This window comes from Procambarus clarkii, chromosome 37 (genome assembly GCF_040958095.1).
Source record: "Procambarus clarkii isolate CNS0578487 chromosome 37, FALCON_Pclarkii_2.0, whole genome shotgun sequence".
Lineage (NCBI taxonomy): Eukaryota > Metazoa > Arthropoda > Malacostraca > Decapoda > Cambaridae > Procambarus > Procambarus clarkii.
Genome location: NC_091186.1, coordinates 34979311 through 35004947, shown reverse-complemented (window position 1 = coordinate 35004947; position 25637 = coordinate 34979311). Strand labels below are relative to the sequence as shown.

The 25637-nt window shown below is 38.9% G+C and overlaps 1 protein-coding gene across 1 annotated transcript in view; it reads right to left on the bottom strand.

The window, feature by feature from the left end:
• LOC138372103 (zinc finger protein 98-like) overlaps nt 1-23413 on the bottom strand; it is a 32178-nt gene extending 8765 nt beyond the window's left edge. Inside the window, exon 1 of the mRNA XM_069337381.1 lies at nt 22266-23413. Coding sequence (XP_069193482.1) covers nt 22266-23151 — 886 coding nt within the window. The 5' untranslated portion in view covers nt 23152-23413. The remainder of the gene's footprint in view (nt 1-22265) is intronic.
• Between the last annotated feature and the right edge of the window lie 2224 nt (nt 23414-25637).

Sequence of the window (25637 nt, the reverse complement as noted above, 5' to 3'; positions counted from 1 at the left end):
GCCGCCACCGCGCTGCCTGACGCAAGTTTCTTCACAATATATACCCCCAGTCCATTCTAACCAATCATGTCTCCTAAAAATGTGACTGTGCAGGGAAATAAGGACAACAAACCCCTTAACAAGGCATCCATCCCGGCCAACTCTAACAACATTCGTGTTTCTCCGTCTGGAAGCTCTGGGGTCCGGGGCGGCGGTGCTGCCTTCCCCTCCACCCCATTGAGCAAGGGAGCAGTGTCCTCTCAACCCTCTCCTATGAACACGCTAACATCCCAGTTTACGCAATTCAAGCGAGCTTCCGGTCCCTCACCGGAATTCACTATCTGGACCGAGAATCAGTGGTTCAAAAAGTTGTGCCTAGTCCTCGAGTCTCAAAATACTATCATCTTGAGTCTTCTAAATGAGAATCTAGTGAACCGCGCTAATCTCCAACAACAACAACAAGAATTAACCCTCCTCCGTGAGGATATTAGAAACTTTAAGGCTAGCCAAGACCAACTACAGCATGATTTGAATGATCTCCGTGAGGAAAACAACCTTCTGAAAACTGATGAAACCATAAAAAAACAGGAGGAAGCTCTCAGCAAAATGACTGCATGTATCAGTACATTTTCAGCCCAACGTTCGTCTCCCAGGATGAACAAGACCAGCAAAAGCTGCTAGACTCTGTTATTGTGTCGTCCCAAGATATACCTGTGGAACGTGAAGGTGAAAAGTGTGTTGAAATAGCTCAGGATCTCTTAAAAAACAAATTGCAGCTCATTCTAAACAAAACTGACGTTATTGCTGCCTACAGAGTAGGCAAAAAGAATCCATCAGGTCAAAACCAGCAGAAAATTCGCCTGAAGCTGACTTCCCAGTTCACGAAATCCCATCTAGTCCGGACAGCTGCATCCCAACGGAAGGGATTATACATCAACAAGTGCTTGACTAGGAATAGACAGCAACTCCTCTACTGCCTGCGTCAAATCTGTCAACAAAACCCAGATGCGATTCATCAGTGCTTCGTTAGAGATGGACTGATAAAGGTGAGAAAAACCGCAGAGGGCAAAATGTTTACAATTACTAATGAAGTGAACCTCAACACTTTCCTCTCCCAATGTGGTTTGTCTCACCTTATTATCACTCTCAGTGAATCAACTTAATTAACCCCCTGTCAACTAGTGGGGCTAGGTATCCTAAGTCTCCTTGTTTCATTTTCTGACTTAATTTCTAACTTACTCTTAACTAGTCATTTACTGAAATTATTTAATTGAGTGCATTAATAGTTCTTCAGGTCTTATTAATTATACAGTCATAACTGAACTATTTATAGTTAATAATCATTAGCTTAAATTTGCCTATGTTTATTATTCATTTATTACCTAGGTTGCCTAGCCTCGCCATGCTCCCTTACTCCATTGTACCCCTGGCTTTGCCTGCATCTCAAATTGCAAATTGTTACTTACAGTGTACCTGAGAGTACTTGTAAGCAATCTACCTCATTTTTCATTTTTGCTCAATTTGTTTTTGTATTGTTAGTCTTGTTTATATTTTTGTTTTGTATTTCTATATCTTTTGTTTTGTATAGTCCATGTTTATATGTTTTTTCTTTAATCTCATTTATTACCTAGGTTGCCTAGCCTAGCCATACTCCCTTACTCCATTGTACCCCTGTAAGCCCCTTGTAAGCTACTTTTTTTTTTTTTTTTTTGTTTGTTATTCATTTTGTGTTTGTTTTGTACAGTATTGTGTACATTTTTTTCCCTATTTTATAGCTTATTTCTACCTTGTAATTTGCTTTTCTTTCCTTGTTTTTCCTGCAATCAGCTTTTTTATGCAGACAAGTATAGACCCAGAACTTAACCTCTTATCCACTATCTATGACAATAATCACTTTAATGATCTAAATTGGAGATATTTTGCAGCACATGATGTAAACAATGTATTAACTCATAATCACAATATCTCTGTAATCAACTTGAACGTTAGATCCCTAGGTAAACACTTCGATAATGTTAGTGCCTTGATTGAAACTATTGACAACAAACTCTCTTTTATTATACTTACTGAAACATGGTTGAAAGAGGATACTACTCAACTCTTTAACATGCCTAACTACTCAGCAATTCACAACTGTCGTCAACTTCGGAGAGGTGGTGGCACTGCTCTTTACTACCACCAAGAACTAACATGCTTAAAAAAAATTAGAACTAGAGACTGCTATGGGGAGTATATCTTCGCCAGCTTCAGAGTCAAGGGTGCCGAGTCTGTCCTGTCTGTGGGTGCAGTTTATAGAATTCCTAACACTGATGTGTCCGAATTCAACTCAAACCTTAGAAATCTAATACTTGATAACAGACTGAACAAAAACCACCTAATTATCGCAGGGGACTTTAATATTGCCCTCTGCGAGCCTGAACACCCTACTGCTGTTAGCTTCCTCAACTGTATGAATTCCTGCTTCCTCATACCCTTAATCACTAGACCTACTAGAATCACTGATAGCACTGCCACGACTCTAGATCACATCTGGACAAACATAACCTCTCCGCTTACTTCAGGTATAATCACCGATAGCACTACAGACCATTACCCCACATTTCTCTTAACTAACATTAGCAAACCACCTCTTGAGTCAAGAGAGTAAACGTTTTAGACTGCACAATGAAACTGCTATAGACAATTTTATAACTGCTGCTGATAATGTCAACTGGGAGTCCAAGTTAGGTAACATAGAGGACATCAACCTAGCAGTGCAATCTTTTCTTCAAAAAACTCTTAGCCTTTATAACACCCACTGTCCTATGCTTACAAAACAAGTCATAACCAAAAGGCTTAACAATCCCTGGCTTACAAAGGGAATACTTAAATCTATAAATAAAAAACATGACCTTGAGAAGAAGTATAGGTTAGGAATTGTCTCCAAAGAATTCTCAAAGAATTACTCATTATTGCTATCTAAGATAATTAGACGAGCCAAAACTAAATACTACGAAGATAAATTTACCCAAATAAAGAGCAACATTAAACAAACTTGGAGCACAATTTCACAAATATTGGGATCAAAGAAGTCTTTAAATAACAAACCGACTCTCCTGTCTAATAACGATGGTCAGCTTTCAGCCTCTGATTCTGCTATTGAGTTCAATAGGTTCTTCTCTTCCATTGGGTCATCCCTTGCAAATGATATTCCATCTTCCAGGACTGACATTAAAGACTATCTTACAGGTAACTATCCACAGTCTCTGTACCTAAAGCCTATTAATTCCACTGACGTCAATGAGATAATCCTTTCCCTTAAAACCAAGTCTGGTGCCCTTGAGGAGATACCAACTTTAATTTACAAAAAAGCCTCCAGTTCTTTAGCCCCTGCTATTGCTTTGCTCTTCAACAAGTCACTTGAACTCCAAACCTTTCCAGATATTCTAAAAAAAGCGAGAGTAACGCCTGTCCACAAATGTGGTGATCTCACAGATGTTAACAACTACAGACCTATATCAATCCTGCCAAACTTGTCAAAAAAATTTGAAAAACTAATCTATAAGCAGCTTTACTCATATCTAGCCAAACTCAATATACTTAGCCCTTGCCAATATGACTTCAGACCCAAAAAAAAGCACTAACAATGCACTTGTTAGTATGCTTAACTCGATTCATACAGCTCTTGATAAAAATGAGTTCCCTGTTGGGTTATTTGTGGACCTGCGTAAAGCTTTTGATACTGTCAACCACCAAAACCTTCTTCTTAAATTACATCATTATGGAGTCAGAGGACACTCTCTGCAATACCTCAAATCCTACCTTACTGACAGGCTCCAATATGTTTCTGTGAATAATACAATTTCTTCCACCCTACCCATCAACATTGGTGTTCCTCAGGGCAGCATACTTGGCCCTCTCCTCTTTCTCATCTACATTAATGACCTTCCAAATGCCTCCCAACACCTCAAACCAATTCTATTTGCTGACGACACAACCTTCATTTACTCCAGTCCTGACCCCCTTGCTCTAAATGCCACAGTAAATACTGAGCTAAATAAAGTCCATCTTTGGCTAACTGCCAACAAACTCACCCTTAACATTGACAAAACTTTCTATATTCTGTTTGGCAATAAATCCTCCAATCAAATAAATCTCAAAATAAACAATACCCAAATTTGTAACAAATTAGATGGCAAATTCCTTGGCATTCTCATTGACCACAAGCTGAATTTCCAGGGACACATTCTAAATATATCAAAAAAAGTTTCAAAAACTGTTGGCATTCTTTCTAAGATCAGATATTATGTACCACGCCCTGCCCTGGTGACTCTCTATTACTCCCTTATCTATCCATATCTCAACTATGGTATTTGTGCTTGGGGCTCTACTACCCAAAATCACTTACGTCCTCTAATTACTCAACACAAAGCTGCTATTAGAACAATATCCAACTCTGGCCCCAGACATCACTCGGTACCCCTACTCAAATCTCTGAATATGTTAGACATTAAGTCACTGCACATTCTCTCATGTGTATTATACATATATAAAACGCTAAACTATAATGCCAATCCTGATCTCAAAAGCTTCATAGAAGGTTGTAACAGAACCCATGAGCACCACACCAGAAATACAGTTTTGATATTCCTAGAGTACGACTTAACCCTTAAACTGCGCAACGCGCCTGCAGGCTCATGTCTGGTTTGCGCAACGCGCCTCCGGGTATTTGTATTTTTCACGTTCCATTCAAAACTCCCGCGGCTACATGGGGTTCACATCAGCTTCCTCAGGGCTCTTGTAAACAGACGCCATCTTTAAAAAAAATCGTGGTCCACATTCCCGGGTGTGGGAGCCTCAGTAGTGTGTGAGCAACCAAGGCTGGCGCTCGCAGCATGAGCGCACAGCACTGCTGTTCAGCATGTGACCACAGCATCGCCTAATAATGCCAATATATATATATAACTTGTATTATTTAGCTATGATAGTGTTATATTAGAGCCTGAGTGTGATAATGACTGGGTACAATGTTCAAATATCAGTGATTCAATGCTGTTCACGATGTTCACAGCGCTAGCCACAGCACCACAGCATTATTTCGTTCATCTAGGAATCTTCAAATGATTTCTTAGGTTCCTTTTCAAAATAAACGTGTGGTCAATTATTCATTTACAGGAATTAGTGACCAGGATTGTGATAATAGCAGGATTGTGGTTATAATTAGCGTTGTGCGTAGTATTGTGGAAGGAGGAATTTTGATGAGGGAGGGCGATAATTGAGGTAGCCTCATTGTGTGTGTGTGGCTGCCACTCTTGTTTTGCTCACCATACTAGCTTAAGAACATAAGAACATAAGAACAAAGGCAACTGCAGAAGGCCTATTGGCCCATACGAGGCAGCTCCTATTTATAACATAAGAACAAAGGTAACTGCAGAAGGCCTATTGGCCCATACGAGGCAGCTCCTATTCTATAACCACCCAATCCCACTCATATACTTGTCCAACCCGTGCTTGAAACAATCGAGGGACCCCACCTCCACAATGTTACGCGGCAATTGGTTCCACAAATCAACAACCCTGTTACTGAACCAGTATTTACCCAAGTCTTTCCTAAATCTAAACTTATCCAATTTATATCCATTGTTTCGTGTTCTGTCCTGTGTTGATACTTTTAATACCCTATTAATATCCCCCCGGTTATGTCCATTCATCCACTTGTAAACCTCTATCATGTCACCCCTAACTCTTCGCCTTTCCAGTGAATGCAACTTAAGCTTTGTTAATCTTTCTTCATATGAAAGATTTCTAATTTGGGGAATTAACTTAGTCATCCTACGCTGGACACGTTCAAGTGAATTTATATCCATTCTATAATATGGCGACCAAAACTGAACTGCATAATCTAAATGGGGCCTAACTAGAGCAAGATATAGCTTGAGAACCACACCAGGTGTCTTGTTACTAACGCTGCGATTAATAAATCCAAGTGTCCGATTTGCCTTATTACGAACATTTATGCATTGATCCTTTTGTTTTAAATTCTTACTAATCATAACTCCCAGATCCCTTTCGCAATCCGACTTCGCAATCACAACACCATCTAGCTCGTATCTTGTAACTCTATCATCATTACCTAACCTCAGAACTTTACATTTATCAGCATTAAACTGCATCTGCCAATCCTTTGACCATTTCAAAACCCTATCTAGATCAACTTGAAGTGATAGTGAGTCCTCCTCCGAATTAATTTCCCTACCGATTTTCGTATCATCGGCAAATTTGCAAATGTTGCTACTCAAACCTGAATCTAAATCATTTATATATATTATAAACAACAGAGGTCCCAGGACAGAGCCTTGAGGCACTCCACTTACAACATTTTCCCACTCTGACTTGATTCCATTTATACTAACTCTCTGTTTCCTTTGGTATAGCCATGCCCTAATCCAGCTTAATATAGCACCCCCAATACCATGAGACTCTATCTTTTTAATCAGTCTTTCATGTGGCACTGTATCAAAAGCTTTGCTAAAGTCAAGGTATACAACATCGCAATCCTTACCACTATCAACTGCCTCAACAATGCTAGAATAAAAAGATAACAAATTTGTTAAACATGAACGGCCATTTATAAAACCATGTTGCGACTCAATTATTAATTTATGTTTTTCAAGATGAAGACGAATTTTATTTGCTATTATAGATTCGAGTAACTTTCCCACAATAGACGTTAGGCTAATTGGTCGATAGTTAGACGCAAGTGATCTATCTCCTTTCTTAAAAACTGGTATCACATTAGCAACTTTCCAAAACTCTGGCACTCTGCCTGACTCTATTGATTTATTAAATATGGTTGACAGTGGGTCACAAAGCTCCTCTTTGCATTCTTTAAGCACCCTAGCAAACACTTCATCCGGCCCTGGGGATTTGTTTGGTTTGAGTTTTACTATTTGTTTAAGAACATCCTCCCTGGTAACTGCTAAACTCGTCAACCTGTCCTCGTCCCCACCCACATAGACTTGTTCGGCTGAAGGCATATTGTTAAGTTCCTCTTTAGTAAATACAGATACAAAATATTTATTAAAAATACTACTCATCTCTTCATCACTATCTGTTATTTGACCTGTCTCAGTTTTTAATGGACCTATCCTTTCCCTAGTCTTAGTACGATATAACTGAAAAAACCCTTTAGGATTTGTCTTTGCTTGCCCTGCTATGCGAACTTCATAGTTTCTTTTTGCTTTCCTTATCTCTTTTTTAACATTTCTAACCAGTTGTACGAATTCCTGTTCTAAAGTGACCTCCCCATTTTTAATCCTTTTGTACCAAGCTCTCTTTTTACCTATAAGGTTCTTCAAATTCTTTGTTATCCACTTTGGGTCATTAGTATACGATCTATTCAATTTGTATGGTATACTACGTTCCTGTGCTTTGTTTAGAATATTCTTAAATAAGTTATATATTGAATCCACATCGAAATCCCCATTTAAGTCACCTATCGCTGGGTTCATGTCTCGCTCCAAGACCGGCCCACACCCCATACCCAAGCCTTTCCAATCAATTTGACCCAAAAAATTTCTTAGGCTATTAAAATCAGCTTTACGAAAATCTGGCACTTTAACAGAATTTTCTCCTACTGGTCTATTCCATTCTATGCTAAATCTGATTTCTTTGTGATCACTGCTCCCTAGCTCACTCCCTATTTCGATGTCATTAATTTGCGTTTCCCTGTTAGTTAACACTAAATCTAAAATATTATTTTCCCGTGTTGGTTCCTTAATGTGTTGCGTAAGAAAGCAATCGTCAATTAATTCTAGAAAATCTTCTGCTTCACTATTCCCTGTTTTGTTCAACCAGTTTATTCCGCTAAAATTAAAGTCACCCATGACATAAATACTGTTAGATCTAGATGCTCTAGATATTTCATCCCATAGATGCTTTGCTTCCATTCTGTCTAAATTTGGTGGCCTATATATTACTCCTATTATAATATTATTAGCTTTTTCGTTTAATTCAATCCAAATAGTTTCTGTGTGTGGCTCTGTTTTGATTCCCTCTTTGAGACTACATTTCAAATTGTCCCTAACATATATGGCTACTCCACCTCCTCGTCTAATATATCTATCTGTGTGAAATAGTTTAAATCCATATATTTGATATTCAGCTAATAGTTCTCTATTTTCTACATTCATCCACGTTTCGGTAAGTGCAATAATATCTATTTTTTCTGTGCAGACAAGAGCATTTAATTCGTTAATTTTATTTCTTAGACTTCTACTGTTAGTGTAATATACCCTAAGTGAATTGTTATTTTGCGGACCTTCTCTTTCCCTGATCGTTTTGCCAATTCCTTTCTCCCACAAACACATACTTTTATTACCTCCTTCCTCCAAATCAATTCCCATACCTCTATCTACTAACAGTTTAAACCCAAACAAACACCTCTAACCACTTCTTCTAACGAGTTCGCAACAGCAACAACCCCAGCTCTCGATAGATGCACCCCATCACGAGCATACATTTCACTTCTTCCATAGAAGTGTTCCCAGTTGTCTATGAAAGATATTGCATTTGATTTGCAATATCTTTCCAGCCGGCAATTGACACCAAGTGCCCTCGATATCCATTTATTTCCCACTCCCTTTCTTGGAAGAATGCCACATATGATCGGGATTCCTCCCTTGCTCCTAACTAACTCTATGGCTGTTTTATACCTCTGAATCAGTTCCTCACTCCTGACTCGACCAACATCATTTCCTCCCACGCTAATGCAAATAATGGGATTGTTCCCATTACCAGCCATAATATCATTCATGTTGTTTATAATATCACCAATGCCAGCTCCGGGATAGCAAACCCTTAACCTGTTCCCCCTATCTCTAGCACAAAACGTTCTATCCAAATACCTTATCTGGGAATCTCCCACAACTAATGTTTGCTTAGGTACTTCCTTTACTTTCTGAGGGGCCTGCGCTTCCTTTCTCTTCGTTGCTTTCCCTTTTGCGCGATCCACAGTCTCTCCACAGCACTCGTCCTCCAAAACGTCAAATGAATTTGAAGTTGCTATGGCGTTTGAAGGCGGCTTTATCAAAGTCTTCTTAAGGCCCCTGTCTTTCGCAACTCTCCAAGACGAGGTCCCTTTACTGCTGGTCTCCTCCTTCGTTACTTCTCGTTGTTCTTTAAGCTGACGCACCTCCTCCCGCAGAGAGTCCAACTCTGTCCTCAGGGCTCCCACTAGAGTCACCAGGTCCTTCACTACAACTTCCATATTGCTATGATAATATAACAACACTCAGGAGCTCCGGTTAACACAACCTCTCACTGTGACTTCACCTGACCGACTGACGAAGCTTAGTTGACGAAGTTGCCCATAGCTTAGTGGTTCGCTATGGGCAACACATATGTACATGGGTATATATAGTCTAAGAACAGCAACAGGAGAATGTTGAGAGGAGCTATTTCGGTGAGGGAGGTGACGTAATCGTAGCGTCGTCTGCTGTGTGATTTTTCATGCAGTGTATGGTGGCCACTGTACTGTTTGGACACAATACCGGCTTACTTCCATAGTTCTGGTAAATAAAACATGTATATAGGTATATAGAACATGTGTAATAAGAACTATAATAATATGGTGGGAGGAACAATGTTGGCGAGTAAGATGTTGGAGTGAGGGAGACTGGCTGGGTGAGGCTGCTCTCACTCGAGGTGTTCTGAATGTGTTCATGGTCAAATGCTCCTATTGGCCCATACGAGGCAGCTGCTATTGGCCCATACGAGGCAGCTGCTATTGGCCCATACGAGGCAGCTGCTATTGGCCCATACAAGGCAGCTGCTATTGGCCCATACAAGGCAGCTGCTATTGGCCCATACGAGGCAGCTGCTATTGGCCCATACGGGGCAGCTGCTATTGGCCCATACGAGGCACCTGCTATTGGCCCATACGAGGCACCTGCTATTGGCCCATACGGGGCACCTGCTATTGGCCCATACGGGGCAGCTGCTATTGGCCCATACGGGGCAGCTGCTATTTGCCCATACGAGGCAGCTGCTATTGGCCCATACGAGGCAGCTGCTATTGGCCCATACGAGGCAGCTGCTGTTGGCCCATACGAGGCAGCTGCTGTTGGCCCATACGGGGCAGCTGCTGTTGGCCCATACGAGGCAGCTGATATTGGCCCATACGAGGCAGCTGCTATTGGCCCATATGAAGCAGCTGCTACGCGGTGTTCTGAATGTGTTGATGGTGAATGTATATAGTGTGTGACAGTGTATAGTGTGTAAATAGATTGTATATATACACAAATTAGCATGATACATAGTAAATATGTGCTGCATATGTGCGCACAAGTTTCATGCACGTAACACAGTGTCTACGGACAGTACGGATGTTGTACTGCGATATTATAGTGTACATGTTCATTATACATTGGATTGGCACATAAAAACAATGAAAATGTATTTGGAAAGGTGCGCAAAAAATGAACGAAAATATATTCGCGGCAACTCGCGCACCCCGCCCCGAGCGCCCCACCGCCCCCGAGAGCTTACGGCACGGGCAATGATGACGTCACGCCCCAACTTCCGGACCCCATAGCAGCCAAAGTAAGTACAATTTCGACTTTTTTTTTTACATACCCATACTGAGGGAAGGGTTTTTGACACTTTAAAAAGAAAAAAGAATTTTTTCCAGAGAATTTATTTCCTGCGCACCGTGGGGGTGTCACATTTGGAGGCAACGCAGTTAAGGGGTTAATCAAACTAGAAATGCTCTACAAATCAAGGGGCCCAGAATGTGGAATGACCTTCCCAACCATGTTAAAGACTGTACCTCTCTCAACCAGTTTAAGCTAAAAACGAAGCTATACCTAATAAATTCCCTGTAACCTACCTTACCCTTCTATTGTCAACCAATGTCTGTTTTTCTTTAAAGAGCGCTGTTTGTCGACATAATTGTATTTGTGCTGCTTTTTCAGCTATGTTTTCATTTCTTGTTTTCATTGTACTCATTATGCTCAATTAGTATTAAGCTTGTCATTTAAGATTATCATGCCCGAAACGCTTTGCGTAATAGTGGCTTTAGGCATTGTATGTACTAGCTCTACCTATAAGTCAACAAATCTTTGTAAAAATTTATTGTATGTATGTACCTTACCTAAATAAACATTTTATTTTATTTTTATTTTTTTTTATGATGCGATGCACAATTGAAGGGTTAAATATGCCAAAACTTGTGGACAGAAGAAAAAGAGGTGATATGATCACTACGTACAAAATAGTAACAGGAATTAATAAAATCGATAAGAAAGATTTCCTGGGACCTGGAACTTCAAGAACAAGAGGTCATAGATTTAAACTAACTAAACAAAGATACCGAAGAAATATAAGAAAACTCACTTTCGCAAACAGAATAAAAAAAAAAATTAAATAAAATAAAATGTTTATTTAGGTAAGGTACATACATACAATAAATTTTTACAAAGATTGGTTGACTTATAGGTAGAGCTAGTACATACAATGCCTAAAGCCACTATTACGCAAAGCGTTTCGGGCATGATAAACTTAAATGACAAGCTTAATACTAATTGAGCATAATGAGTAGAATGAAAACAAGAAATGAAAACATAGATGAAAAAGCAGCACAAATACAATTAAGTCGACAAACAGCGCTCTTTAAAGAAAAACAGACATTGGTTGACAATAGAAGGGTAAGGTAGGTTACAGGGAATTTATTAGGTATAGCTTCGTTTTTAACTTAAACTGGTTGAGAGAGGTACAGTCTTTAACATGGTTGGAAGGTCATTCCACATTCTGGGCCACTTGATTTGTAGAGCATTTCTAGTTTGATTAAGTCGTACTCTAGGAATATCAAAACTATTTATTTCTGGTGTGGTGCTCATGGGTTCTGTTACAACCTTCTATGAAGCTTTTGAGATCAGGATTGGCATTATAGTTTAGCGTTTTATATATGTATAATACACATGAGAGAATGTGCAGTGACTTAATGTCTAACATATTCAGAGATTTGAGTAGGGGTACCGAGTGATGTCTGGGGCCAGAGTTGGATATTGTCCTAATAGCAGCTTTGTGTTGAGTAATTAGAGGACGTAAGTGATTTTGGGTAGTAGAGCCCCAAGCACAAACACCATAGTTTAGATATGGATAGATAAGGGAGTAATAGAGAGTCGCCAGGGCAGGGCATGGTACATAATATCTGATCTTAGAAAGAATGCCCACAGTTTTTGAAACTTTTTTTGATATATTTAGAATGTGTCCCTGGAAATTCAGCTTGTGGTCAATGAGAATGCCAAGGAATTTGCCATCTAATTTGTTACAAATTTGGGTATTGTTTATTTTGAGATTTATTTGATTAGAGGATTTATTGCCAAACAGAATATAGAAAGTTTTGTCAATGTTAAGGGTGAGTTTGTTGGCAGTTAGCCAAAGATGGACTTTATTTAGCTCAGTATTTACTGTGGCATTTAGAGCAAGGGGGTCAGAACTGGAGTAAATGAAGGTTGTGTCGTCAGCAAATAGAATTGGTTTGAGGTGTTGGGAGGCATTTGGAAGGTCATTAATGTAGATGAGAAAGAGGAGAGGGCCAAGTATGCTGCCCTGAGGAACACCAATGTTGATGGGTAGGGTGGGAGAAATTGTATTATTCACAGAAACATATTGGAGCCAAGTCAGTAAGGTAGGATTTGAGGTATTGTAGGGAGTGTCCTCTGACTCCATAATGATGTAATTTAAGAAGGTTTTGGTGGTTGACAGTATCAAAAGCTTTATGCAGGTCCACAAATAACCCAACAGGGAACTCCTTTTTATCAAGAGCTGTATGAATCGAGTTAAGCATACTAATAAGTGCATCGTTAGTGCTTTTTTTGGGTCTGAAGCCATATTGGCAAGGGCTAAGAATATTGAGTTTGGCTAGATATAAGTAAAGCTGCTTATAGATTAGTTTTTCAAAAATTTTTGACAAGTTTGGCAGGATTGATATAGGTCTGTAGTTGTTAACATCTGTGAGATCACCACATTTGTGGACAGGCGTTACTCTCGCTTTTTTTTAGAATATCTGGAAAGGTTTGGAGTTCAAGTGACTTGTTGAGCAAAGCAATAGCAGGGGCTAAAGATCTGGAGGCTTTTTTTGTAAATTAAAGTTGGTATCTCCTCAAGGGCACCAGACTTGGTTTTAAGGGAAAGGATTATCTCATTGACGTCAGTGGAGTTAATAGGCTTTAGGTACAGAGACTGTGGATAGTTACCTGTAAGATAGTCCTTAATGTCAGTACTGGAAGATGGAATATCATTTGCAAGGGATGAACCAATGGAAGAGAAGAACCTATTGAACTCAATAGCAGAATCAGAGGCTGAAAGCTGACCATCGTTATTAGACAGGAGAGTCGGTTTGTTATTTAAAGATTTCTTTGATCCCAATATTTGTGAAATTGTGCTCCAAGTTTGTTTAATGTTGCTCTTTATTTGGGTAAATTTATCTTCGTAGTATTTAGTTTTGGCTCGTCTAATTATCTTAGATAGCAATAATGAGTAATTCTTTGAGAATTCTTTGGAGACAATTCCTAACCTATACTTCTTCTCAAGGTCATGTTTTTTATTAATAGATTTAAGTATTCCCTTTGTAAGCCAGGGATTGTTGAGCCTTTTGGTTGTGACTTGTTTTGTAAGCATAGGACAGTGGGTATTATAAAGGCTAATAGTTTTTTGAAGAAAAGATTGCACTGCTAGACTGATGTCCTCTATGTTACCTAACTCGGACTCCCAGTTGACATTATCAGCAGCAGTTATAAAATTGTCTATAGCAGTTTCATTGTGCAGTCTAAAACGTATCTCTCTTGACTCAAGAGGTGGTTTGCTAATGTTAGTTAAGAGAAATGTGGGGTAATGGTCTGTAGTGCTATTGGTGATTATACCTGAAGTAAGCGGAGAGGTTATGTTTGTCCAGATGTGATCTAGAGTCGTGGCAGTGCTATCAGTGATTCTAGTAGGTCTAGTGATTAAGGTTGGAATGGTAGACGGTTGGAACAAGTTATGGTAGACGGTTGGAACAAGTTAAGTGAGAAGGTGGTGGAGGCCAAAACCGTCAGTATCTTCAAAGCGTTACATGACAAAGAGTGCTGGGAAGACGGGACACCACGAGCGTAGCTCTCATCCTGTAACTGCACCTAGGTAATTACAGGGAATAGCTCAACTGACAGCTGAAGTATACTAGATCTGCTTGAAGCACATGTCTGTGAGGAGGGTCAGAAAGAGGACCACTCTAAAAGGAGAACGCAGACGACTGCACAGAAGGAAAAAATAACGGAAATGCTTAAACAGACACGACTGTCTTTAAAAAGGAAAATAAATCTAAACGGGAAGATCAAGGAAATAATTCTATGAATAGAGCAGACGTTGAAGTGATCATATGAGTGAGGAAATGGAATTGAAATGGAAAGCTATACAAGAGATAAAAGAAAAATCCTTAATATTTTTTCACATGCAAAATCAAAATAAAAAATCTCCACCAGTATTGGACCTTTACTTATAACTGAAGGAACGTACACAGAGGACAACAAAGAAATTAGTGAAATTCTAAGAAGCCAGTATGAGACTGTTTAGCACCCAAATAAACAACTTGAAAGTTGAAGATCTAGACAGCTTCTTTATGAATGACATCCAAGCTGCAGATAATATAACTGGTATTAACATGAACTTGGAAGAATTTGAAAGAGAAATTGACAACATGCCCGCGCACTCAGCCCCTGGTCCATACTCGTGGAATTCAATATTCATAAAGAAATATAAAGTACCAGTAACATGAGTACTCAATATAATATGGAAAAAGAGCCTGGATACAGGGAAGATACCAGCAGCACCTAAATCAGCATATATATCCCCTCTGCACAAGGAAGGTAGTAAAGCTTTGGCTAAAAATTATAAACCAGTTGCATTAACTTCACACATAATGAAAGTTTTTGAGAGAGTAATTAGGAATCAAATTTTTAATTTCATGGAAAATAATGGACTACACAACTAAGGACAACATGGATTTAGAGTGGGAAGATCCTGTTTGTCACAGTTACTCAACTACTGTGACAAAATAACAGAAGCCTTAAAAGAAAAGCAAAATGCAGATGTTGTGTACACAGACTTTGCAAAGGCATTCTACAAATGTGACCATGGAGCATAAAATGGGAGTGATAACCCATAAAATGAAATCAATGGGAATAACGGGTAAAGTGGGGCATTGGAATTTCAACTTTGTCAAACAGAATGCAGAGTGTGATAGTCGATCAAATACGATAAGCCCAAGTGCAGTGAAAAGTTCTGTACCCCCAGGGCACAGTCCTTGCACCGCTGCTATTTCTCATTCCAATCTCGGATATAGACAAAAATACTAGTAACAGCTTCGTGTCACCCTGTATCCTATTATGTCGTGTCATCAAAAACGACATCTAGTATCAGGCCCTTGCGACAGAGATAGCACTTTCTCAGATGACAACAAAGAAATGAGCGAAATACTGAGGAATCAGTATGACTCTGTTTGAAATGAGCCACTACACACACTAAAGATTGATAACCCAAATAAATTTTTCATGGATGTGATGCCAACATCAAATCATATATCTTATGTCACCCTATCCCCACTGGATTTTGAAGAAGCCGTAGACAGTATGCCTATGCACTTTGCACCAGGCCCTGATTCTTGGAATTCCATATTCATCAAGAACTGTAAAAAAAAACACTGTCGCAGGCCCTTCACATTCTTTGGAGGCAAAGCTTAGATACTGGCATTATCCCTGACCTACTAAATTCAGCAGATATAGCACCATTCTATAAAGGAGGAAATAAGGCAGAGGAAAAAAATTACAGAGCGATAGCACTGACATCACTCAACATAAAAAATCTTTGAGTGCTAAGAAATAAGATCACAAAACACATGGAATCACAGCATCTCCATAAGCCTGGACAACATGGTTTCAAAACAGAGCGCTCTTGCCTATCACAGTTGCTGGACCACTATGACATGGCTTTAGATGGTATGGATGACAAGCAAAATGCTGATGTAATTTACAAAGATTTCGCAAAAGCCTTCGACAAATGTGATAATGGTGCTATTGCACACAAAATGGGTGCAAAAGGAATTACCAGAAAAATAGGCAGATGGATCTACAATTTCCTGACTAACAGAACCCAATGTGTAATAGTCAACAAAATAAAATCCGGACCATTAACACTGTCTCCCTCTCCCAGGTCAGTCTCCCAGGGTACTGTGCTTGCTTCAGTACATTTTCTCTTCATATCAGACATAGACTAGGACACAATCTATAACACTGTATCATCCTTTGCACATGACACTAAGATTTTTTATGAGAGTAAACAACATAGAGAACACAGCAAACCTCCAATCACACGTAAATCAGGTCTTTCAATGAACTACAGAAAAAAATATGGAATTTAATGATAAGTTCCAGCGTTTGTGCTACAGAAAATATTCAATTATATAAGCAGAAACCACATACAAAATGCAGCCAAATCATAACATAGAACGAAAAAGCAATGTAAAGGATTTGGCTGTACTCATGTTGGAAGACCTTACCTTTAAAGTACTGTACACAATAAAGTAGCCATCCCAACTGCAAGAAAAATGACAGGTTGAATAACAAGAACTTTTCAAACTAGAAATGCTATACCAATGATGATACTCTTCAAGATGCTAGTGCTCTCTACAGTAGAATACTGCTGCACAATGACAGCCCCTTTCAAAGCTGGAGAAATTGCTGACCTGGAGTGTGCAGAGACCCTTTACTGCTAGAATCCACTCAGTAAAACATCTAAACTATTGGGACCGACTAAAATGCCTAAATCTGTATTCTCATCAGCGCAGGTGGGAGAGATACACAATAATTTACACATGGAAAATAATAGAGGGGCTGGTCCCAAATCTGCACACAGAAATAACACCACATGAGACTAGGAGGCATGGCAGGATGTGCAGAATATCCCTCATTGAAAAACAGAGGTGCAATAGGTACCCTGGGAGAGAACTATCAACATTAGAGGCCCGAGACTGTTCAACACGCTTCCACTACACAAAAGGGGGTATAACTGGCTGACCCCTCACAGTGTTCAAGAGAGAACTTGATAAACATATCCAAAGGATACCTGATCAACCAGGCTGTGACTCATACGTCAGGCTGCGAGCAGCAGCGTCCAACATCCTGGTTGACCAGCAAGCAACGTGGAGGCCAGGGTGATGATCGGGCTGCGGGGATGCTAAGCCCTGAAACCAACACAAGGTAAGGTACACAAGATAATCCTTTGCAGATGATAAAAAAATCAGAATGAAAATTTCTACCATAAATGACACTGAAAAACTGCAGGCAAATATTAATAAAGTCTTCGATTGGGCAACTGAAAATTACATGATGTTTAACGGGGATAAGTTCCAGTTACAGTACTTAGGTATGGTGGAAACGAGTAACTTCAACAAAACACAGGGTACAAGACACAACTGGACCTACTCAAAAAAAGGAAAGCAATACGTAAAAGATTTGGGAATTATGAGGTCTGACGACCTAACATTTAGTGAACATAACTGAACAAATATAGCGGCTGCAAGGAAAATGATAGGATGGATTATGAGAACGTTCAAATCCAGAGACCCCACAGCAATGCTAATACTATTTCAATCACTGGTGCTGTCCCATCTTGAGTATTGCTCAAAACTCACTTCCACTTTCAGAGCGGGAGAGATCTCTGAATTAAAGGGAATATATTGAAAATATACAGCATGCATAGACACGATAAACATCTAAATTATTGGGACCGTATCTAAGCTTTCAAAATGTACTCTTTGGAAAGGAGATGCGAGAGGTGTCAAATAATATATACATGGAAGATACTTGAAGGCCAGGTCACAAATCTGCACAGAACAACAACAACAACAAATTGGAGCGAAAGAAATGGATGGAAATGCAGAATAGAACCAATGAGGATTAGAGGTGCCATATCACAATCAGAGACCACTGAAGTGCTGGACCAAAAGGGCTGTGCTAGATATGTGGGTCTGTGGGCCACTCCAAGCAACAGAACTTTAAAATCCAGAGATCCCATCACAATGGTTATACTATTCAAATCACTTGTGCTGTCCTGTCTTGATTACTGCTCAGTACTCACTCACCCCCTCAAAGCAGGAGAGATTGCTGAAATAAAGGGAAAACAGAAAACATATATATGGCATACATAGACACGATAAAGCACCTAAATTATTGGGATCGTCTCAAAGCTCTCCAAATGTACTCACTAGAAAGGAGACGAGAGAGATAAAAAAAAATTATACATGTGGAAAATACTGGAGGGCCTCTGCGAAAGGGAGATGGAACTTTTACAAATGACAACTAAGAAATGAGCGAAATACTGAGGAAACAGTACAACTCTTTGTTTTCAGCGATACACTAAATAAACTAAAGATTGATAACCCGAATGAGTTTTTCATGTCTATGAAACCAACATTAAATCATATATCAGATGTCACCCTATCCCCACTGGATTTTGAAGAAGCCATGGACAGTATGCCTATGCTCTCTACACCAGGTCCCGATTCTAGGAACTCCATATTCATCAAGGACTGTAAAAAAACACTATCACAGGCCCTTCACATTCTTTGGGGACAAAGCCTAGATACTGGCATTATCCCTGACAATACTAAAAACAGCAGAGATAGAACCACTCCATAAAGGAGGAAATAAGGCAGAGGCAAAAAAATTACGGACTGGTAGCACTAACATCACACATCATAAAATTCTCTGAGAGAGTGTTAAAAAAGTAAGATCACAAAATACACGGAATCACAGCATCTCCATAACCCCGGACAACATGGTTTCAGAACAGGGCGCTCTTGCCTATCACAGTTGTTGAACCACTATGACATGGCACTGGATGCCATAGAAGACAAAACACTGATGTAATTTACACAGATTTCGCAAAAACCTTCGACAAGTGTGACCATGGTGTTATTGCACATAAAATGCGTTCAAAAGTAATTACCGGAAAAATAGGCAGATGGATCTACAATTTCCTGACTAGTAGAACCCAATGTGTAATATTCAACAAAATGAAATCCAGCCCATCAACCGTGAAGAGCTCAGTCCCCCAGGGTACTGTGCTTGCTCCAGTACTTTTTCTCATTCTCATATCAGACATAGACAAGGACAACCTATAGTACTGTATCATCCTTTTCAGATTACACTAGGATTTTTATTAGATTAGACAACATAGAGGACACGGCAAACCTCCAATCAGATGTAAATCAGGTTTTTCTTTGGGCTACAGAAAATAATATGGTGTTTAACGAAGATAAGTTCCAGCTCATATGCTACGGAAAAAAAATATATAAAAATGGAAACCACGCACAAAATGCAGTCAAGTCATAACATAGAATGAAAAGGCAATGTAAAGGATTTGGGTGTACTCATGTCGGATGAACTTACATATAAAGAACACAATAAAGCAACCGTCACAACTGCTAGAAAAATGACAGGTTGGATAACAAGAACCTTTCACACTAGAGATGCTATACAAATGATGATACTTTTCAAGATGCTACTACTCTCTAGTATGAAACACTGCTGCACAATGACAGCCCCTTTCAAAGCTGGAGAAATTGCTGACCTGGAGAGTGTGCAGAGAACCTTTACTGCTAGAATGCACTCAGTAAAACATCTAAACATAAACTATTAAAAAATAAATAAACATAAAAAATAAATAAACATAAAAAATAAAAAACATAAACATAAAAAAAAACACAAACATAAAAAACAAACTATTGGGACCGACTAAAGAGCCTAAATCTGTATTCTCTTGAGTGCAGGCAGGAGAAATACATAATAATTTATACATGGAAAATAGTAGAGGGGCTGGTCCCAAATCTGCACACAGAAATAACATCACATGAGTCCAGAAGGCATGGCAGGATGTGCAGAATTTCCCCATTGAAAAGCAGAGGTGCAACAGGTACTCTATCAACATCAGAGGCCCAAGACTGTTCAACATGCTTCCACTACACATAAGGGGCATAACTGGCCGACCCCTCACAGTGTTCAAGAGAGAACTCGATAAACATATCCAAAGGATACCTGATCAACCAAGCTGTGACTCATGCTTCAGGCTGCGAGCAGCCGCGTCCAACAGCCTGGTTGACCAGTCCAGCAACGAGGAGGCCTGGTCGACGACCGGGCCGCGGGGGCGCTATGTCCCGAAAACACCTCAAGGTAAGGTAACATTCGCCAACCAAACCCATCACAATGGCAATGGGCTGGAAAGGGAGGTAGAGAAAGACGAGAGGGCGAAGAATACTGCCCGGTGGAACACCAGTGTTAATGGGTAGAGTGGGAGAATTGGAATCATTCACAGAGACATACTTGCCCGCCAATGAGACAAGATTGTAGGTATTAAAGTGAGTGACCTCTTACTCCGTAATGTTGTAATTTAAGAAGGATAATGTGTTAACAGTATCAAAAAGTCTTATATAGGCCAACAAATAAATGAACAAGGTACCTATTTCTTTCAAGAGGTGCATATATCAAGTTAATCATACTAATCGGTGCATGAGTGGTTCTTTTTTGGGCCTGAAGCCATCATGGCAAGAAATAAGTATATTTTGTTTTGCTAAATAGGAGTAAGGCTGTTTGTGGATTAAGTCTTTAAAATATTTTAGACAAAAACTGGCAGAATTGATATATGTCTATAATTGTTGACTTCAGTGAGATTGCCACTTTTACGGACTAAGGTTACTATTGTTTTTGTTTTTTTTAGAATATCAGGAAAGGTTTGGAGTCCAAATGATTTGTTGTAGAGCAATGCAATGGCTGGAGCTAAAAATCTAGACGCTTTCTTGTAAATTAGGGATGGTATCTGAACATACGGTATCTGTGCATGGGGTTCATTCATCCACTGCAAATTACTTCAAGCCCATCATCATCAAACAAAACTCTGCTATCAGAAGTATAAAACTGTCTTCAAACAACAAACAGCATCTCTCTCTTTAAATCCCAGAACATGCTAAATATACACTCGCTCTACACATTCTCTTGTGCTATTTATATGTCCAAAACCTTGTTCCTAAATGCTAATCCTAATCTGAAACTCTTCATTGATAGATGTAATGGAATCCACGAGCACCACAACATAAATAAATATCCCTTTGATATAAATTGACAGTCATGCTAATATAATTGCCAGTCAGGCTTATTGTAATTCACAATTATCTTAATATAATTGCCAGTTTGGATAATATAGTTGTCAGAGAGGATTATGCCAGTCAGGCTAATATAATTGCCAATCAGGGTAATATAACATTGAACCAGGCTTTTTCACCCACATGGTTATTGATTGATGGAACTGCCCACACGCCGAAGCCATAACTGCCAAAACTGTGCTGAATTTCAAAATATAGCTGGAAAAGATCAAGGCAAATGGGGGGACGAATGGGGGCCTGAAACAAGCTGCTGGCTTCCTGTTCTCATCAGCTATATTTACCCTCAGGTAAATTGGGTAAAATATTATTCCCAGACAATTACAGCATAACTGATAAAGTTATGCAAGAGTAATATAAATTTCTGGTAAATTTAGAGTGATATAAATTTCTAGAGTAATATAAATTTAAATTTCATAGTAACTTGACTGACAGTTATAAATACCAGTCTGCCTTCAATAAACTCTTCAGTGAAATATTTATAAACAAGAGATGAACTCATAAATAGGCCAAAAAAATGGACATCAGTTTACAAATAAATTTGATCAGAAAAATCCTTGATTAGCATACATTTCCCTACCAATCAAATGATCTCTTCTTAAGTACGTCTCAGACTGTCTTTTTCACCAACTCCAATGCAAAATAATATTACAACAAAAATGTCCGTAACTTAGCTACAGAGTATAATAAATTTTAAATAAATTTCCACAGAGCAAAAACAAAGCACATTATTATTAACATAAATATGAAGAAAAACATTTAAAGCTTTGTTTTATCTTTGCTAAACTAAATAGATATTTCTATACTTATAAGCAATTTTATGTTTTCCTACAGTGACAGCTTCTCTAGTTCTTGTTTGGTCACCTAACTTTCATAAAAGAACAATGTAATAAAATATCTTCAGATTTTTACCTTTCATGGAGAAGTGTTTTTCACAAACGAAATATAATTACCTCTGAAGAACATCCAACTAACATTGTGATAGCACACTGTTAGATTAAAGGTAAGTTAATATACCATTATGTGCCTCATTATCTTTCAACATTCTCTTAATTACCTTCCACACTCGAAGGGTTTAGCCTATTATCTGCATGTATCATCTTGTGCCTCTTCATGCGTCCAAGACGACTGAATCTCTTCCCACACTCAGGACATTCATGAGGTTTGTCACCTGAATGCACTAACATGTGAGACATCATACTTCCAAGACGACTGAATCTCTTCCCACATTCCAGACACTCGTGCGGTTTGTCACCTGAATGCACTGACATGTGCCTTATTATAGTTCCACGTTCTCTAAATTTTTTGCCACACTCGGCACATTGAAAAGGTCTCTCATCCGCATGCACCATCCTGTGCCTCTTCAAATGTTCACGCCGACTGAATCTCTTCCCACACTCAGGACACTCGTGAGACTTGTCACCTGAATGCACTAACATGTGAGACTTCACACTTCCACGCTGACTGAATCTCTTCCCACACTCTGGACACTCATGAGGCTTGTCACCTGAATGCACTGAATGCACTGCATGTATCATCTTGTGCTTCTTCATGTGTCCAAAACGACTGAATCTCTTTCCACACTCAGGACATTCATGAGGTTTCTCACCTGAATGCACTAACATGTGAGTCTTCATATTTCCAAGCTGACTGAATTTCTTCCCACACTCTGGACACTCGTGAGGTTTGTCACCTGAATGCACTAACATGTGTTGTATTATAGTTCCACGTTCTCTAAATTTTTTGCCACACTCGGCACATTGAAAAGGTCTCTCATCCGCATGAACCATCCTGTGAGTCTTCATATTTCCACGTCGACTGAATCTCTTCCCACACTCTGGACACTCATGAGGTTTGACACCTGAATGCACTAACATGTGACGCTTCACACTTCCAGGACGGGTGAATACCTTCTGACACTGTGGACACTGGCGAGTCTTCATCTTCTTTATGACAGGTGCAGTTTGTGTGAAGGTTTTCTCTCCCGGATGTTGGGAGAAGCGTCAAGGCTTGAGTGTTGTTTCTTAGAGTTAGACTTGATGTGAGCACTTGGCGGTCAATGGTGGTGCTTCTTCTTTATGATAGGTGCAGTTTGTGTCAAGGTTTTCCCTTAATGCTCGTGCTGGACATCACCGGCTGTGGTGCTGCTGAAATGGCGGCGGTTGTTTACCCTCTTATCACCTAAGGGTTCCAATGTTTTGTATGGTTCCACATACAATTTTTCCTACTTCTTATTTTTGTTTGTAACTGGTCATTTACAATTACGACTTGTATTTATACCCATGTTTTTCCAACCAAAGAATGTACTTGGAATTGTTTCTTTAAACATAATGCTACACGATTATGCTTTTTGAAGGAAACAGCACTCCCATAGTGGATGTGCTCCGAACATTAATGGAACTTATTTATTTATTTATTTATTTATATATATACAAGAAGGTACATTGGGTTTGTGAGAATACATTGGATAGTACAGTATTTACATTCCTGTAAAGCCACTAGTACGCGCAGCGTTTCGGGCAGGTCCTTAATCTAGCAGATAATTTTAAGTAGGTAATTTCAATCAGAATTGATAAATGATAAAGATACATTACAAGAGAAAAATGAGATGAGAGAGATAAGTAAGTATATTAAAGCACATTGTTATATTAAAGCTCTGATTGATTACATTGACAGCTTGATTAGTAATTTAAACAAGATTAATAGACACCATACAGCAGATTGACAGCACATATAAGACAGCAATGATCACAATGGTAAAGATGTTCAGAATGGGTTCATAAAGATTGGGAGACTGGGTAGCAAAAGATACAGATAAACAAGATTTATAAACACCATACAACAGATTGGCAGCACATATAAGAAAACAGCAATGATCCAACCCGTTCTCGCAAATTCGTAAAGTCAATATTGACTTATTAACTACGTGCATAGGTGATATACTAAACATAATAGATACCCCTAAAAAGATTCATAGAAAACACCGACCTTACCTAACCTTGTTAGTATCTTAAGATAAGCATCTTATTGCTTCGTAATTACAATTATTACCTAACCTATAATAGGTATAGGTTAAGTAATAATTGTAATTACGAAACAATAAGATGCTTATCTTAAGATACTAACAAGGTTAGGTAAGGTCGGTGTTTTCTATGAATCTTTTTAGGGGTATCTATTATGTTTAGTATATCACCTATGCACGTAGTTAATAAGTCAATATTGACTTTACGAATTTGCGAGAACGGGTTGCTGATCACAATGGTAAAGATGTTCAAATTGGAAACATAAAGGTTGGGAGATTGGGTAGCAATTGATACAGTGCAATTTTAAGGCAAAAAGTGAAAAACTATGAAGATGAAATTAGGTACTTTTTAGTATTGATTTTGAATGATGTAAAAGTTGGACAGCTTTTCAATTCAGTAGGGAGTGAGTTCCATAAACTGGGTCCCTTTATTTGCATAGTGTTTACACAGATTAAGTTTAACTCTGGGGATATCAAAGAGATATTTATTTCTGGTGTGGTGATAATGGGTCCTATTACATCTGTCCAGGAAGAGTTTCAGACAAGGATTTGCATTTAAGAACAGGGTTTTGTAAATGTAGTTGACACAAGAGAATTTGTGGAGTGAGATTATGTTTAGCATGTTTAGGGAGTTAAACAAGGGGGCTGTGTGTTGTCTGAAAGCAGAATTTGATATTATTCTGATAGCAGATTTTTGCTGCGTGATGATGGACTTGAGGTGGTTTGCAGTGGTTGAACCCCATGCACAGATACCATAGTTGAGATTGGGATAAATTAGTGCATAATATAGAGAGATGAGAGCAGAGTTAGGAACATAATATCTGATTTTGGAGAGTATACCAACTGTTTTAGAGACTTTCTTAGCTATGTGTTGTATGTGAGTACTGAAGTTGAGTCTCTTGTCTAAGAATATTCCAAGAAACTTTCCATCATTTTTATTGCTAATGTTTACATTGTCAATCTGAAGCTGAATTGCATTTGTAGATTTGCTTCCAAATAGGATGTAGTAGGTCTTTTCTATGTTAAGTGTTAGTTTGTTGGTTGACATCCATAAGTGGACTTTTTTTAGTTCATTATTAACAACATCATTTAGTGTATGTGGGTTGGGGTTGGAGTAAATGAGGGTAGTATCATCAGCAAACAAAATAGGTTTCAGAATGTTAGAGACATTAGGCAGATCATTAATGTATATAAGAAATAGTAGGGGTCCCAAGATGCTGCCCTGTGGCACTCCAACGGTTATTGGTAGAATGGGAGAGATTATATTATTGATGGCTACACATTGGTGTCTATCACTAAGATAGGATTGGATATAGTCCAGTGCATGGCCTCGGATTCCATAATGATGGAGTTTACATAAGAGGTAATCGTGAATAACAGTATCAAAGGCCTTTCTCGTGTCAATGA